This window comes from Camelus bactrianus, chromosome 34 (genome assembly GCF_048773025.1).
Source record: "Camelus bactrianus isolate YW-2024 breed Bactrian camel chromosome 34, ASM4877302v1, whole genome shotgun sequence".
In the NCBI taxonomy this organism is placed as follows: domain Eukaryota; kingdom Metazoa; phylum Chordata; class Mammalia; order Artiodactyla; family Camelidae; genus Camelus; species Camelus bactrianus.
The window spans coordinates 1,132,365-1,148,808 of NC_133572.1; the positions used below are offsets into that span (position 1 = coordinate 1,132,365).

At 64.7% G+C, this 16,444-nt stretch overlaps 2 protein-coding genes across 2 annotated transcripts in view; one reads left to right on the forward strand and one right to left on the reverse strand.

Moving 5' to 3' along the window:
- Positions 1–16,444, forward strand: part of CACNA2D4 (calcium voltage-gated channel auxiliary subunit alpha2delta 4) — an 80,546-nt gene that overhangs the window by 50,792 nt on the left and 13,310 nt on the right. The gene's annotated exons all lie outside the window — the stretch shown is intronic.
- Positions 612–16,008, reverse strand: LRTM2 (leucine rich repeats and transmembrane domains 2). The gene is made up of 5 exons (XM_074357592.1): positions 11,061–16,008; positions 8,334–8,530; positions 7,787–7,929; positions 5,246–5,836; positions 612–2,754 (listed from the first exon to the last, which is right to left on the reverse strand). Exons 3-5 carry the CDS (start codon positions 7,851–7,853, stop codon positions 2,300–2,302), a joined length of 1,113 nt encoding a protein of 370 aa, XP_074213693.1. The 5' UTR covers positions 7,854–7,929; positions 8,334–8,530; positions 11,061–16,008; the 3' UTR covers positions 612–2,299.

The window sequence follows — 16,444 nt, forward strand, 5'->3', positions numbered from 1 at the left end:
TTTGCTCCTGGCTCTCTGGGGTGTCACCCAAGGCAGGGCTCCTGGGCAGGAGAGAGTTCCGTCTTGGTCTCTGAAGACATGACCCATGTAGCCAGACCGGGTCAGCCAGACGCCGATCTGGCAAGGAGGGTCACTTGGGTGTCAGGTGGACAAGCAGCCCAGAGGCCTTGCCCTCTCGGTCACCTCCTCTCCTGGCCTCCATCCCCAAACCTTGGGTCCGTAATTCTGATTCTGCACCCCTTAGGAGGGATCATATTTATGAACCCAGAGTGCTGTCGGCCTGTCCCTAGAGCCCGTCTTGAAAGTGCAAAGCGTTAAGCGGGTCCCTCCTGCACGTCTGCCAACCCCTGCAGCCTCCCTGAGGCAGGTGAGACCTAGTCCCCTCCACTGTGCTCGGGGAGCCCGCCGGCCTCCCATCAGGCCAGGGTCCTGGGCAAAGGCAAGCCCTCCACGCCGCTGCTGCAGGACGCCCCGCTGGCCCGGGGCGGGGAGCAGGAAGGGGCCTCCCACCTCCCTCCTCTGCCCGCGGCCAGCTCTGTGCTCAGCCGCAGAGCCCTCCCAACCAGCCCTCGGCCCCCACTGCCCACCCCCCAAGGAAAGCAGGATGCACGTAGGAAAATACAGTCTTTATTGGTCTTCTGAAACAACAAGCCAGAAATATAGTTTTGCCTTTAAAAATCTCTGTCCCAGGCTGGAGACACCACTGTTGACAATGCCCAGCCTTCCCCAGCTCCCTTCAGACAATACCCAGATCTGGTGTCAGCCGGCACCCCAAAAGAAGGGGGACTATGGGCCAGCCTGGTGGGCAGCCTGTGCCCAGCTCCCCCTCCCTGTCCTGCCTCAGACGTGTGTTCTGGTGGCCTCCCCCGGCCCCCACCTCAAGACCTCCGTCCCAGAGCCAGAAACCAGCCTGATGCCCCCGACCCTCTGTCAGCCAGGGGGAAATTTGTGTCCCTGGCAGGTGTCCCCTGCAGAGGGAGCCCAGGGCTCACTCGAGGTCACACTCACCAGAAGGGGCAGAGCTAGGAAAGGATACTAGTGACCGCCCCCCACTGCATAGCTCGCCCGCCCCCTAGCCCTGCAAGCACGTATCTCTGTCCCTTTAGTGTGGGTTACAGATAAAGGGCAGGTGGGCCCCCCGGCCTATGCTCTGGTTTGGGCCCCAGTCCAGGTGTCATGAAGGATTCTGGGAAGCCAGGCTGAGCTGACAAAGCGCTGAGAAAGGGACCCAATTACTGATGCGTCTGAGCAGAATTCGAGGTCCTTTCCCTGCTCCTGGGGCCTGTTTGGGACAGGTCGGCAGGCAGTGAGCTTCCGCTAGGGTGCCACCAGTCACAGAGCACGACCCAGTCCCTGCACAAGGTCACAGGCTCAGGGATGTGGGGTTGGAGTAGGGGGCGGTGAGCAGTGCAGAGCGGCGGTTCTGGGGCTGCAGGCTACAGGTGTGGTATGTGGTGGGCCCTTGGGAGGCTGCTGTCCACATACACCGCAGCCTCGAGGCCCCTGGGCCGGTGTCCCTGGAAATCCCAGCAGGAGACGTGTGAGCGGGTTACCATGGTGACGGCAGCCTCCTCCAGCGGCACCCCGGGGCCTCCTGAGAGGCTTTGAAAGGAATTCTTGTGCTGTGGGTTCGGGCTCCTCCCTGTTGGCTGGAGAATATTCACAAGCCAGCAGGAGGCTGTGTGGTCTGAGGGCTGGACAGAGACCCAGGGGCTGCCTGGCTCTGCTCCCCGAGGCCCCAGACCTCTGTCCCCTTGTGGTTGTGCGTGTGGTGAGCTGAGTTTGTGTGAGGGTGATCAGTGGTCCCGGAGCCATGTGGTCGGGGACACGGACAGACGGCTTCGGCGAGGGAGTGTTTCCAAGTGCTGGGTCCAGATGGCAGGGCTGGTCTGACTGCACGTGAGTCCCAGCAGATGGAGGCTGGACCCAACGTCTTTCCGGCTTAGGAGAGAGTTACAGAAGCGGCCCAACCTCCACGCCACTCCATCCCCACCCCCTAAATGCAGACAGGGTGGGTAGGGCCACAGGTCAGAGCATATCCAGGCGTGATCACACCCGGGGCCAGAGGGGCATGGGGGCGCTGGGTCCAGGAGCCTCTGCTCACACACACATCCTTTCTGCCCTGTGGTCCAGTGCTTCAGTGGCCAAGAGAGGGGTGTGAGCCCAGTGGTGGCTCCCAAAGACTCGGGAGGTCACGGAGACAGGCGTGGCCCGTGTGCCGGCAGGCTGGGAGGAAAGTGGAAAGGGAGGGAGGCGGAGGGAGGGCTGGCCTGCTCCCCGGCCCCTCCTGCCAGGGCGCTCAGGCCACAGAGGACACCTGCTTCTGGTCCTCGTGCTCGCCCTCCGGGTCGCCCATCAGGGGCTGGTGCTTCTTGAGCTCCCGGTGGTACTTGGCCATGAGGGAGGCGTAGATGCAGCCGTAGGCGGCGGCCACTACCATCATGATGCAGACGATGCCGCAGACCACCCCCGCAATGATCACTGTGCCAACCGCCCGCCGCACGCTCACCGGCCGCGGCCTCTGCTTCTGTGGGCAGGCGGTGCTGGGCTCTGGCTCGGGCTCAGGGCCCGGCTTGGGCTTGGCAGGCTCTGGGCTGGCCTTGGTGCAGGGCGGCCCCGGGACGTCCAGCCCGGCCGAGCTGCTCTGGTCCTCCAGCTGGGAGCAGTAGTCGAACATCTCCACGGGGACCACGCGCATGTCCCTCCCCCGCAGCTCCTTGGGCAGGGTGCAGGCCAGCTGGTCCAGGCGCCCCCCTGCATCCAGGAGAGAGAAAAGGGGGCTGGCCAGGTATCGGGAACCAGCACTTCCTCCCCCAGACCCAGGTCCTGACTGGAGGGCCCAGAAGGGCTAGTTTCTGTTGACAGCGCCGTCAGTCCTGGAGTCGTGTCCACGGGAGGGGAAGGGAGGGGAGACTAGCAGTTATCAGGGCAAGGGCCGCGGAAAGGAGGGACGCACATCAGGTCATTTACCCCGTGCGGACATTGCATAGGGTGGACAGTGTCCCTGTTTCCACTTTACAAGGAAGCACAAACAGTTCTGTCTCACCTGTTCCCCAGAGTCAAAAGCCCCAGGTGCCCTACCCGGATCGCAGTGCCCGGTGCTCCTTGCCCCGAATTCCTGCTGACCCTGCTGTGACAGCACAGTGTCCTGACCCCCTGAGCTCTTCGCGCTCACACAGAGGACAGAGGTCAGGGCCTCTGCTCCTCCACGCAGGACCTTTGGTTGCCTAAGGTGCCTCCTCGGAGGACAGAGAGTAGCTGCCTCTTTAAGAGCAGGGCCGGCCCCATCAGCGGACACCCCTCCCCAGCACCTGGAGGGCAGAGGCCTCTTTGGAGGGAAGGTGAAGACCCCCACGGGTGGAGGAGGGGCCAGTGCCAACAGCACAGGCTCACCTCCAGGCCAAGCCAGACACCACCTGGTGGGGCAGGTGCAGAGCGAGCACAGGTGGTGGGGAGAAGAGCTGCCCAGACCCCCTGGAGGTCACAATTCTGGCCTCTTCCAGCAGCAGGCGCCAGCCTCCCGCTGAAGGGACCGCTCCTGCCACTTGTCACTGCCTGCGCTGCTCCCAGCCTGGCTGCCGCAGCTCCTCACACAAAAGACATCAATCTTTCCTGGGTGTTGAGGAAAACAGCCTTGGGTTTTGGTTTTGGTTTGTTCTTCCCCCCACCGAGGAGTGCGTTGAAAATAACTCTGCTAGTGAAAACTTCCTAAAACGTACACTCCCCTCCATGCCCCTTAGTCCCTGTGACCCCTGCGGATGACACACAGGCCTGGCCCTCCAGGACACTGCGTCACCCACTGCCTGCCGCACGGCTTATGCCGGTGAAGTGTGTGTAGGGCCCCTGTACCTGCCGGAGCCGGGCGCCAAGATGGGAGGGCCCTTACCTTCCTGCTCCCAAAACCTGCGGTGGCTCCCGACTGCATCGCCTTGTGCAAACTACCTGACTCATTTAACTTCTTGGCCGTAGACGAGTGGCCCCTCAGGCAGCTGCTCTGAGGGTTCACCCAGGCGGTGCTGTGCAGAGGGGGCTGTGGCCCGGGAGCTACACCTGCACTCACCATCGTCTCCTCACTCACAGAAATGCACACTCGCCACGGAGACGAGAGCTTTACAGCGCTTGCCAGCACTTGCTCGTTTGTTAGGTGTTTTCCGTTAACTCACACATGAGACTGTCCTGCAAGTAATTAGATGGGAAACCACGTGAAGCTGAAGGAGCTGGGGGCTTTGCTGAGAGCATTCGCGTCCTTTTCACATCGATCCATCCGTTCAGCAAATATTCAGGGAATGCCTGCTTGGGGCTGGGCACCAAATGATGTCTAATTAAGCCCGGTTGGTATCATGAGGACAGCCCGCAAGCAAGCGTGCGTGTCAGTTTTACCGGGAACTGACTTCATGCTGAGTACCTTTCCGGACACTTGCCGTGCGTAACCAACTTATCTGCACGATAATTCTCTGAAATACTCTTTTTTGCCCCATTTCACAGATGAGGGCACAGCCGCAGAGAGGTTGATTGACTTCTCAAGATCACTTACACAGCTAGTAAGTGGCAGAGCCACGAGGCCAACCCAGATGTGGTTCTTTTGCCCCATGGGCTCACTCCTTGCCCTCCTTGTCCGTTTCACGGAATCATTTCAGGGGTCATCTTAGGACTCTCCCGGGATAATGAAAGGAGGAAGGGAAAGAAATGGAAGCCACAGGCATTTGGCTTCTCAGTAAAAGCTTTGATAACAGTGCTTCTTGGCAGAAGGAATTGAGATCATCAAAATCTGGTTTCATCTGTGGATTTCAATTCTGTCCCCCACCGCCCGAGACTGGGTATGTTAGGGGGCTGCGTTATTCAGGAGGGCACGGGTGGTCTTATTCCTCCTCCTCCGGTGCCAGGGAAGCCCAGAGGTGGAGGAAAGTTCGTTTCTGTGTGGTTACTGTGTGTTCAGGTCCATCATGAGACCTACGACAGTGAGATGGAGTTACCTGGAGGGAGTCTGAGGAGAAGGGAGGCCGGGAGCGGAGGGGCCGGGAAGGAAGCGGGCAGCGGGAGGAGGAGGGAGAGGATCACCAGCCCCTTTGCCCGAGGCTCCAGCTCCGTGGAGAGGCTGGTGGAGAGGTAGGGCCACCTTCCCCAGCCGGCCCTGAGTCCTGGCAGCCCCAGGACCCTGCTGGGCGGGGCGACCTCCCACTCCTCCCCCTGCTGGGCGGGGCGATCTTCCCGCCCCTCCCCGGCAGGGCCGGCTGGCCGTGCTCACCTCGGTAGGAGAACCACTCCAGCCAGTGCTTGAAGTCCCTCAAGTTGCAGTCACACTCCCAGGGGTTGTCCCCCACCTGCAGCAGCTGCAGGCTGGCCAGGGGCTCGAAGGTCAGGCGGTCCAGGCTCTGCAGGCGGTTGGCGCGCAGCGATAGGGAGCGCAGGGCCGGGAGCCCGTCGAAGAGGCCGGGGGGCAGCTGGGCCAGGCCGTTGATGGACAGGTCGAGGTGGCGCAGCCGCGGCGAGTGCTGCAGCAGGTCCCGGTCCAGCGCCCGGATGCTGTTGTTGCGCAGCTGCAGCTCCGTCAGGTTTGCCAGGTCCCCGAACACCGAGCGCGGCAGCTGGTCTAGGAAGTTGTTGGATAGGTCCAGACGCTGCAGGCTGGACAGGTTGGCGAAGGCCCAGCTGGGCAGGGAGCTCAGCCTGTTGTTCAGGAGCAGGAGGGTCCGGGTGGCGGCGGGCACGTCTGGGGGCACTGTGGTGAGGCCCAGGCCGCTGCAGTCCACCTCCAGGCTGCGGCCGTCGCAGGTGCAGGAGAAAGGGCAGGCGGGGAGGGCCTCCGCCGCGCACAGGGCGGCCCAGCAGGTGAGCCCTGCAGGGGACAGGTGGGGGGAGGAAAGCCACCGTGGGGTCACGTGTCCTGCAGCCGCCCCTGCTGGCTGGGGCACGTCATGGCGGCCTTGGGCTCATTTCCTCCAGCCAAGCCACCCGACGCACAAGTGCTTCCCGGCCACGCAGGAACATAACTGGCCACCCTGCGGCTCTGCCACGTGAGCAGCGGATCTCCCCGGCCACCACCGATGTACACGACAGCGTCTGGGGGTGTCAGAGGAGCCTCCCAACATTCCGCTCCCGGGGTCGCTGCCATGGAGTGGTGTCCTTTCCAGAGAAAATGGCTCTGCTTCCCTCCCCACTGCTCCCCCACCTGGAGCTGCCCTGGGCTGATGGCCGGGCATGGGACAGGGCCGTGCGGCTGGCCAAAAGGGCACACAACCCCGACCTTACAACCTCCCAGTCCCACCCACCAGCAACTCAGGGTGAGGCGGGAGGCGAGCCCCACCCACGCCTCACCCCAGAGACCGCTGTGGAAATGGCGAGGGGGAGGTGCAGGAGGTGCCCAGCTCCCCTTCCACGTGGAGAACACGGAGACACAAGCCACACGAGTCGTGGCTGGGGACAAGCCCCATATCTGTTCTCACTCTGAACCCACCATGCCCCTTAGACTGGGCTCCCGTTCCCACTTCCTGCAGGACTGGTCTGTTTTGTCCCATGGGACCCCCCTGAGGAGCAAGCCTGGGGCTGCAGTGGGCGAGGGAGGAGGCGCTCAGACAGCAGTCCCCGCAGAGGAGCTCGCCTCGTGGTCCACCCCTTCTCAGAGACCACAGAGCGCCCGTGGCTGTCCTGGTGTCACTGTGGAAGGGGAGGGAGGAGCCCACCTGTCCCAGAGGAATCTCGGGCCACTTGGCTCCACCCAGAGGGGCAGGTGCCTGGAAGGGACAGCCCTGGGTCTGTCCAGCATGGGGTCTGGTGTCTGGTTCCCAAAGGGCAGGGCCTGGAGGAACAGCTAGGACCGTGTCCCCTTCCTGGAGGGCTGGTGACACCTGAGAGGCACCCCGCAAGGCTGACACCTGAGCTCCTTTGTTCTCAAGGGGAAACGAGCACGGGGTGGCTGTGGATGCCAACTGGAGGCCCTTCCGGCCACCTGGGGTCACCTGCTGGACCGCTGACCCTCTTACCCCCTAAGGTGTCTGGGCCAGGTCAACCTGCTTGCACAACCTCTGCCCTGCGACCCCTGCGCCATTCACAAGTCAACATTCTTCAGACCTCACTTTCCCCAGAAAAACATTCAACCCATTCAGCCTCCCTCTCAAAAGGATTGAGGTAACCAGAGGCCACTGTTCCCTCACCTCCCCCGAGGAACGTGGGTTGGCGTAAACGCTCTAGTGACAAGAAAGCATAACTGTCCTGTGAGGCTTTCAGGGATGCTAGGGGCAGGTTGAAAGGGGAGCCAGGTGGCCGGGGACCAGCTGCTCCACACGGTGAATAATTCAGGCGGCCGACCAGGCGAGGGGAGAGGTCAGGTGGAGGAACGTCCCTCGGGACTGTCCCTCCCTCTCATCATGTGGCCCCAGGCAGACCCTGGCCCCTCCACTTTGTATTTTGTGAGACGTCTCAGGGCTCCCTTCACCCAGGCGACTTGCAGGAAGTGGACATCCTCTGTCTCCCCATGTGCATGGGGACGGGTTGGACCCGATCGGTCCCTGGGGTCCCTTCCAGCACTGCGTCCCCGAGCCCACGCGGTCCCTCTGTCTCAGAGTGGGGGAGACTGATCCAGGAGGGGCAGGACACGCTGGGGCTGCAGGGCAGGAGCAGACCTACCTGGGGACACAGAGCTGCCCGTGGGGCTTCCGGCTCCCGGCCTGCCCCTTCCCCAGGTACCACCTGCAGGACCGTTGGGGCTGAGCCCTGCTTCCCAGAACCAGGCCATGGACACGGGGAGCATCATCCCCGCTTGCCCCGCTGCCCGACCCGCCGCACTCACAGGAGATCTGCCTCCACTGCAGGGCGAGCCGGGTCCTCCGCTCAGGGCCGCTGTCCGGGGCCAGCATGGTGGCTGCAGGCTCGCAGGCTCGCAGGCCCCGCACCTCTGGGGACAGAGGAGCCCCTCGGACCGATGGGTCAGTCCTGGGAGAGAGGGAGAGACAGCTGAGCAGAAGCAGGCGTCCAAGGCCCAGTCCAGCTCAGGGTCAGGGCGGGGGCCTGGTGTCTCTTTACAGCCCTCTCCGGTTCTTCTCAGCTATGATTCCCTGGGTGGGGGGAGAAGGGGAGGAGGGGGCCGAGAATCCAGGGACCCGCAGTGTCCCTCAGTGACTGGGGATGCACGGAGGTAAGCGGGCATCCCAGGAGCCCTCAGGCAGGACAGTGTGCTGAGCTCTGGGCTGGGCAGTGCAGTCACTGTCCCCCCCAGCCTTTCTCTGCCTCTTCTTGTCTCCCTGGTCCATCTCTTAAGTGTGTCTGGTCTTCCCCCACGTCCCAGGTGCGGAAGTTGAGGGCCGTCTCTGCCGGCTCCCAGCCCACTGTTCCCTTACCATGGCCCCCGAGGAGGAGGCAGAGACCAGGCCGTGCATGGGGGCGGCCGTCGGGGGGCAGGTGAGGCCCAGGTCCCGCTCTGGCCTCCGGGCGGCCCCCTGCGTCCCCACCACGGTTCCCTGGGAGGTGAGCAGTCGAGCTCCGTCTTCCACCTGCAGGTCTGTGAACCGCATCAGCTCAGGGGCTCCTGCAGAGTCTGCCCATGGCATGAGGGAGGGGGGCAGAGCAGAGCATGAGGACGCAGGGCAGGACTGGGGAGGTCGGGGTGCACAAGGCAGTTCCTCTCCCTGCGGGACAGGGGAGCTCCCCCTTCTCAGGTGACCTGCCCCCCAGCCCAGTGGCACAAGTCCTCCCCTGATGGCCAAGGGCCCCATCACAGGGGTGGGACTGGGGACCGCGGGCTGTCCTGCCACTGGCCCAGGGCCCAGTGGGGAAAGGACAGACTGGGATGGAGGGGCAGCCATGGTGGCCCCTCCTGCTTCTAAGGGCACAGCAGCCTCCCTTCCTTAGCTGCCACATTGGTCCCTGGCATCTCCTGGTTGCAGCCGGCCCCCTCCCTGCTCCCCCTCCCACAGCCGGTTTAATTCTGGGAGCCCAGGAGCCAATGGCAGAGCAGAGCGGATGCTGAGGAGGTGGGAGGAGCTGCTGGGGGCTCCGAGCTCAGCCTGGACTCTCAGCATCCAGCAGGGTTTCCGTCGGGCATGGAGGGGCCTCTCCTGCCTCCCCCCTCCACCCCCCGCCCCTGCTTACAGCTGCTGCTGCCTCCCAGGGCTACAGCCACCCTGCGGGCCCTCAGCTGTGCAAGCAAGGCCGCCTGCTCAGGGTGGGGGCGGGTAGGGAGGGGCTCCGCTGGGGGGCGCGCCGGGGAGGGGCTGTCTGTTGCTCTGGGCTTCACCCCTGCCCCTTTGGGGAGGCTCAGAGCCTTGCGGGGGCTGCAGAGCGAGTTGTACTGGCCACAGCGGGTAGGTGAGGGAAGCACCCAGTTCCACACGCTTTTAGGGGCGGAGGAGCCGCCCAGAGCAGCCCAGGGGCCTTCTCTACCTGCCCCCAGGGTAAGGCCCCCACAGCCTCCTGGCTCAGACACCCAGGTCGGGGTGGTCTCTGGGCTCGAATCCCTGCCGGCTGCCCCTGCCTGTGCAACCTTCACAAATGCCGTGAAAGCTCTGGGCCTCGGTGTCCTGGTCAGTCTCTACAAGTGATGACCGTGACACCCTGTCCTCCGTGAGATCAGTCTAATCAGGGAAGAGTAGCAGTTGCCGAATTCAGGACGCCACCTTGGAAGCCAGTCTAGGCCACTGCTCCAAGCCTGGGCTTGAGCCCCAGGGAGACGCAAGGAGATGGCAGTGCCCGTCCTCCGCAGGGAGGGGCAGCAGGCGGCAGCGTGACTGGGAGCCTCTCTCCTAGCCCAGCCTCACACCTGGGTCTGTCTCTGCTCCTGATCATGGGGCACTCACACACAGCTTCAGAGACCCCCATCCCCAGGACAGTGTCCACTCTCCATGCCCTCAACCCTCCCTTCAGCAGGGACCCGCGTGTCAGGGGCTCACAGCACCCACCCGGCACCAGGCCAGTCTGCAGCCCCCCAAGGCTCAGAGATGGAGACCAGCTGCCGGGGCCACACGACTGGGCAGGGACATGACCCACTCCCTGGTGACTGTCCCCCAGCAGTGTCCCCCAGGGGGGGACACACGTGTGCGTCCGACATAGCACGTGGTGCAGACACCCCCCCTAACCTCAGGGAGCTGTGCAGCCAGGCACGTGCTGATGCACACGCGTGCGCGCATGCGTGCACACACACGCTGGCAGCCCTCCGGCGCTCCTCAGATGCCGCCACTCAGGCAGTTCCCGAGAGGCCCCAGCAGACGGTGCACGGGGACACCTCCAGTCCAGAAGTGGGGTCTAGAGAAGCCCCTCGGGGGCCACCCCTGACCCAGGACCCTTTCCACACTCAGACCTACTTGGGGCTGCACATGCAGCCCAGGCCTCTCTGCCAGGCCCCTTTTCCACCCGAGCTCTCCCCACTTCTGGGTGGGCTCCCCTTCCTGCCCCCCAACCTTCCCCTGGCCTCAATGTCACCTCCAGAGTGAGCACCAGTCTGTGGAGAAGGTGGCCTTGAGTGCGGGTCCTGGCACCCCATCCCTAGCCTCAAATGATGTCACCTGCACAAAACCAGCCAGGCCCAGAGGCATCATCTGGAGGGGGTGGCCCTGGGATCTCTGGAGAAACATGATGAAAACAAGGCCCCTCAGGTCTGTGCTCTCTGGTCACCATGGAAGTGCCCCTTGGGGGATACGGGGCCCAGCACGTCCTAGCTCCTGGGCCCTCTGCCTCCCAGCCCACCTCCGACCCAAAGACCCCTTCCTGCCCCCAGAAGCATCGAGCCTCACTGGGAGAAGGGTGACCTACATTAGGAGGCCAGGAGAGCAGCTGCTGGCAGGCGCTGGAATAAATTAACACTGTCTGGGAGGGAAGTCCCCACTGAGGGTGGAGAATGGGGGACAGAAAAGAGTTGAGGTGGGGGGTCTGCAGTCTCTAGGCCCCACAGCCTTGAGGGCACTCCCATCGTGGTCCCGGGGGGCAGGGACACAGAAGGACAGACCCAGCGGGTCCCCAGCCTCCACTGCTGGGCTGAGTTGGGTCAGGAGGCTGGGGAGCTAAAGGGAGCTGGGTGCCCCCCAGGACAGACGGGTGGGCACTGTGCTCCATCCCACCTAGGAAGTTCCTACCCCCAGGCCTGGCCGACTGGATGCGACTCTGCTTCTTACAAGGTCCCAGGCCGTTCATGTCCACAGTCAAGTTGGAGAAGCCCTGGCTGGGCCACTTCTCTCCCGTAGACCCTGGCACCTCCCGAGAGGCTAAGCCAGGGAATGGCGGAGCCCTGGGCGGTGTGGGTAGGGGCGGATGCTGACCACATCACCTCCTGCAAGAAGACTCTGGGGAGAAACCGTTACCGTAGCCACGAACACCTGTGTCTGCCTGTGGTTCTCAGTCTCCCTAAGGCCTCTCCTGGGTTACGAGTGCTATTAACATCATTTTGCAGATGGGGAAACTGAGGCTTGGGAAATTCACTAACTTGCCTCATGTCAGGTGAGGGCAGAGTGCAGCCTTGGGCCTGAGCAGCCTGGTGACTAACTCAGCTGCATTTACAGGCCTCTAGGCGCACCCTGCCCGGTCCTGCTCACATGTGGAGGCTCCTGTGCAGGGGGGTGGGGGCTGCACCCTTCCGACTGTCCATCCATCCGTCCGTCCAGTGCTTCACAGGCCCCCGGCGTTTCCTGGTCCACTTTCTCACTGCAGCTCGTCCCTCCCACCGAGGGCCAGGCCCCATCCAAGCCACCACCCTCTCCAGTGATGTCACAGATGCAGTCGGGGGTCTCCCCAGGGTGTAGGGAGGGGGTTTGTGTGCTGAGGGGAGGAGGTGGGCTGGGAGCACCAGGGAAGCCAGGGGCTTGGGAGGCAGTGGCGGGAGCAGAAGGGCCCACGTGCTCCTGCCAGTGCGAGTGGGGGTGCAGCACCCTGGAGACTCGGGGGTGGGGGCTGCTTCCTGCTGAGCGCCTGGCCTGGCCCTGCAGAGGCCCAGGTTAGGGTGGGGGCCCTGAGCTCTCCATGCTTCTCCCCCACAACTCCTCCTCCAAGCAGGGTTGGCTCAGTTTCCAGCCAGAAGCCTGCAGCAAAGCCACAAGGGTTTGTTGTCCCTGTCCATCCTCTGGTACTGCTGTCATGTCCACCCACCCCAAGTCGGTGTCTGAGCCTCAGCCATTAACGTCCCCTGCGCCTTGACCTAGGGCTCCTGACTCCTGGGACAGGGCACTGGCCAGCTGCGTGCACCCTCCCCTGGAATCTCCTGCTGGTCAAGGGTCCCTGACCCAGGACAAGGCCAGCACCCCTTCACTCTGCAGAGAGGGGAAGGTCTCCGGCTGGTGAGAGGCAGGGCTGGGGTGGAGCCACTGCCTGGGGCTTCAGGGGTGCTGTCTTCCCTCCACCCCAGCAGGGCCCAGAGGTACAGCTGAGCCCTGGGTCGGGGGACGGGGCAGGGGGGCAGGTGGGGCTGGAGTGGGTCCTGACTGCTCCCTCCACCTGCTGCCCGACCCTGGCCTCCCATCTCTTCTCCGCCGACGCCCCCACAGCACGCTGCCCAGGCAGCACAGAGCAGGCTTTTAAAGCTCTGTATTTGTACTTGGAGCAGGCAAACCTCCTGGTTCAGTTTTAAACGCATGCCCCATCCTCGTCCCTGGCTTCCTGCAGCCTGGTTTCCTTGTCAGATGCTCCCAATGCCAGTCAGACCCCTGGGAAGCAGGACGGAAGAGCCCCTGGAGGCCCCAGGAGGGGTGCAGAGAGGCCTGGGCCCAAACTCCTCCCTCCCCTCCCCACCCCGGGGCGGCCCAGGCACCCCTGCGACCCCTCCCCGGGCCTCTCGGCGTCGGGGCCTGGAAGTGCGGGCAGGGCTCGCTCATCCTGGCCCCAGATGCTGCTTCCAGACAAACCCCAAAGGAACCAGATCTGTCGCTCAAGAAACCTCCCCCCCACCCCCACCCCTGCCTTCTGCCACCCCCGGCTGGCTTCCCTGGTCTCCCTCTCTTGGCAGAGTGGAGCCTGTGCCGGTGGGGAGGGGGACGTGGCTGCGGGTTTCCCTCCCGGCTGACTCCCCCGCCATCTCCACGTGCTCCGTCTGCCCCCCTCCCCCAAGCCCATGGAGTTACCTAAGCTGCCGGGTGTCAATCTGAATCAGACCAGGCGATGCCCAACGCACCCTGACAGCCAGGTGCAGCGTCCCACCACCCACCCCAGACAGCGCACAGCGCAGCTCAGGGAGAGGACAGAGGGCTCCCTGGGAGTGAGCGGGGAGGTCCAGACTCCCGGTCAGACTACCTGGGTCCTGCGGTGTCCTGCTCCAGCCTGGGGGGCCGAGCCAGCATGGCCGCTGCATACCACCCACCCCTAAGCTGAGTGCACCAGCCCCAAGGCTTCCTGACCCCTCTGTAGGGAGAGGGGGTGTGCAGCTGGGGGACCCCAGCCCCGGCCTGGCTCCCCACCCCCACCGGGCCTGGGCGGGCCGGGGGCCTCAGGGAAGGGCGGGAGGAAGGGCTGCGCACCGCCTTGCCCTGGTCCGCTCCCAGCCACGCCCCTCCCAGAGGCTCCATCACGGCCAGAGGGACTCGGGTCCAGCTGGGGGGGGCTTCTCTGCACCCCTGTCCAAGGACAGCCTCCTGAAGGCCATTACCCCAAGCTGAGGGTGTCCTGTAGAGAGGTCAGCACCCCAAGGGCCGTGCCCGCGCCTCAGACGCCAGTCCTCCAGCCTGCCACCCCCCCCCCGCTGGGCCCTCTGGGCCAGCCCGTCCGCAGCACCCGAGGTCCGGGGCTGTCTGTGCCGAGCTGGGCGTGCAGGCAGCACAGGGCTCTTGGCTGGTGCTCCCCTTGCTGCAGGGACCGGTTTCTATGCCGCCGGGCCGACATCTGGCACTGGCACTGCCGCCCCCCGCCCTTCCCCGGCAAAATCCCAGCTCCCGTCCCCAGCACCGGGAGAGCAGAGTTCGCCGTGTCCTGTGGCTGCCCAGATGTCCAGTCCTGAGCGCTGCCCCGGCCCTGGCAGTCACCCCCGGGCAGGAAGCAACAGCAGTTGCCCATGCAGGTGGAGAACCCAGTGAAGATGGGCCCGGTCCCCGAGCCCCCGCTCCCAGCGCCCCCCCGCCGAGCGCAGAGCACTCACCTTCATCCAAACAAGCTCCTAGAATCCAGTCGCTCTGCGCCGTCCAGTGAGCCCCTCCCGGGACTCCTGGAGAAAGCAGGCAGCGCCGTGAGCAGAGCGTGGCGGGCGGCACTGAGTCCCTGATCGCCTGCCCCCCGAGCAGGACCTGGCACGCAGCGTACCGGCGGCAGCGAGAGGAACGCCTGCGGCCGCCTCCGCCAAGGGGACGGGGCTGCTGGGTCAATGACACACTGGGGAGGAGAGGGAGGGACGAGGGAGCCGCAGAGAGGGGAAGGCGGGGAGGGGGAGTGCGTGTGCGGAGCAGAGAGCAGGGGAGTGACAGCGGGGGAACATCCTGATGACAGCGACAGGCACACACACAGGCGCGCACACAGGGAGGCGGGCGCACACGGCTGCGCACACACCGGAGCCGCTCTCCTGCTTCTGGGGGGAAGCACCCCTGAACTCGGGGTGGGGGAGTTGTTTACCAGGTCCCTGTGTCTGCCGTCCCCACCTCCGAAAGCTCCCCCTGCCCCTGGCTGCCGCCCTCCTCTGCTCTCTCCCTCCCCTTCCCTGTGGGGACAGAGGCCCTGGGAAACTGGGTCTGAGTCCTGTTCAGAGATGGGGTGGAGTGTCTGCCACCCCTTCTGTACCAGGGGAGAGCTGAACCCTGCCCTCGCCAAAGGGGGACTTATTCCAGACAGGGTACCCGGAAGGGCCCTGGGGGCCCATCTGCCTGGCAGTTCTCTGGAAGCCCCCCACCATCGCACAGAGCCAGTGTCACATGGTCACGCAAAGGTCACCGAGCCTCAGTGACCTAGACCAGGGCTGCTGGGGAGGGGAACGCAGGGTCTGCGCTGGGGCCTGTGGGCGGAGGGCCCTGGGTGAGCAGACGCAGCCACTCCTCCCTGGGCCGGCTTGTCCGCTCTTGTCTGGATGGGTAGCCGCGGAGGGGAGAGACAGGTGTGGAGAGTGGGGAGGCCTCCTTACCAGCCAATCAGGACGAAGGAGCTGGAGAGATCAATATTCCAAGGGGAGGCCAGTGTTTATCTGAAGGAGAGGAAGCCAGGGACCAAGCGAGGGGAGGCGCGCCGGAGCTGGGCCCTGGGCGGCCTTGCCGGCACCTCTTCGCGCCTGCCCGGAGCGGGCTCGGGGCTGGTCTGCGGGGGGTGCCCCAGTGCCCCTCTTCCACGTTGCCTGCTTCCCGAGGGGTCTGCCTCTGTCGTCAGCACCAGGGGTGGGCTGGGAAGCGCCGCTGACTCGGGGCATCCCGCCTTCTCCTTCCGTCTGCTCCGCCAGGCACGCAGCGCCGCAGGGGCCTGGGGGAGAGTGTCTCCACCTCCCGTGATTCCCCGCCTCCCGCCCAGCACCCAGGTCACCCGCAGCCCTCCTGCCGCCAAACACAAGGCCTCTCCCCCAGCTGCAGGAAGGGTGCCTTCCCTGTGCCGGGAGCCCTCTCCTCGCCCGGGGGGCTCCCACTCCGTAAAAGCGCAACCAGCAGGCGGGGCCTGTGCACGCTGCGTCTGGCCAGTGCGCAGCGGGGCGTCTTCTCTGACCCCGGCCACCCTGTGGCTCTGACCACAGAGGACGTGTGGCAGCTTTCTGCGGGTGGTTCGCACCCTTCCCCACAGTGGGGACTCCTCCTCCCTTGGCCGAGTGGGGAGCGGGCCCAGAGGCTGGACGGCTGCTCACTGACCGGCCAGTAGCCGGTTGGTGGCTCCAGCCTGGGCTGCCCTGTAAGGAGGAGGCAGGCTGGCTGGGGTCTCTGGCGCCCTGAGCAGCAGCCTGCCTTCCCCAGCTCGTGCCCCAGAGACGGGCCGCTGCTTCCCCGCAGCCCTCCACCCAGGTCAGCCCAGTCTGCGGCTGGGTGTCGAGGACAAAGCCCACAGGAGAATTGCTGGGGGAGGACAGAGCATCCGACTCCGTGGGCTCAGCCCCCGCAGGGAGGGAGGGCGTCTGTGTGCGCAGGCTGTTCTGTCTTGCCGTCTGTGACGACGACGAAGCGGCCCAGTGACAGCCAGGACGTGAGCACAGAGGTGCATCTTGATAAGCCGGCGGCCGCCGTGGCCCTATCAGGGCGCTTTGTTAGCTTGTCTGCCAGCCCAGCAGACCTTGAAGAAAAGCTGCTTTGCAGGAAGCAGGCAGAGGGAAGGCAGGAGGCGGCCCAGGGAGGGGGGACAGGCTAGGGCAGGAGGAGGGGGTCTGGTGGCTTCTCCTCCTGTCAGGTCCACTGGGGACTCAGGTCAGGCCCTAACACAAGGACCCACCAAGCCCGGGCATGGGGGACAGCAGCCTGGAGGGACAGAAGGCCTCGCCTGCCTGACATGACTCTGTCTTCACCATGAGCTCTGTCCTGTCTGCAAACCCAGTCCCAAGGGTTGTTCGCTCCTGCACACAGCAGGCTTCCAGGAGGTGCCGGAGCCA

Coding starts and splice junctions, on each gene's coding strand:
- LRTM2 (XM_074357592.1), bottom strand. CDS start 7,853: ATGCTGGCCCCGGACAGCGGCCCTGAGCGGAGGACCCGGCTCGCCCTG. Junction 5,837..7,786: donor GCAGTGGAGGCAGATCTCCT/GTGAGTGCGGCG, acceptor TGTCCCCTGCAG/GGCTCACCTGCTGGGCCGCC. Junction 2,755..5,245: donor GGAGTGGTTCTCCTACCGAG/GTGAGCACGGCC, acceptor TCCTGGATGCAG/GGGGGCGCCTGGACCAGCTG.